General features: G+C 73.4%; 1 protein-coding gene across 1 annotated transcript in view; it reads right to left on the reverse strand.

The window, feature by feature from the left end:
* Window positions 1-395, reverse strand: part of FASN (fatty acid synthase) — a 54,054-nt gene that overhangs the window by 37,353 nt on the left and 16,306 nt on the right. The window contains 2 exon segments of the mRNA XM_015559883.1: window positions 8-22; window positions 92-225. Coding sequence (XP_015415369.1) covers window positions 8-22; window positions 92-225 — 149 coding nt within the window.

Genomic DNA, 395 nt, shown 5'->3' on the forward strand with positions numbered 1-395 from the left:
GTTCAGCTCCGGGGTCGCCCACCTGTGGGGGACACAGGAGGGTCAGCCTGCAGCCGGCAGCCCGGGCGCGGGCGCGGGCACGGGGCCTCACCTTGGTGCCGGTGCCGTGAGCCTCGATGTACTCCAGGGACTCGGGGGCCACGCCGAACGGCTCGTACAGGGAGCGCATGAGCTGCTCCTGGGCCTCTCCGGAGGGGAAGGTCACGCCAGGGGAGGGAGGGCCAGCTCAGCACCTAGCAGGACAACCACCACAGCCTCCGCGCGGCAGTACCCGTCCCCTGAGGGCAGAGGGCGGCTCAGGTGGCAGGCAGGCGAGGTGCCCGCTCTGGCCTGGGAGGCGGGGAGGAGGCTGCCCACACCCGCGCCCAGCCCGCGCCCTTACCCGCCTGGTCGAA

The sequence above is a fragment of the Myotis davidii genome, unplaced genomic scaffold, assembly GCF_000327345.1.
Source record: "Myotis davidii unplaced genomic scaffold, ASM32734v1 scaffold211, whole genome shotgun sequence".
NCBI classification, from domain to species: Eukaryota; Metazoa; Chordata; class Mammalia; order Chiroptera; family Vespertilionidae; genus Myotis; species Myotis davidii.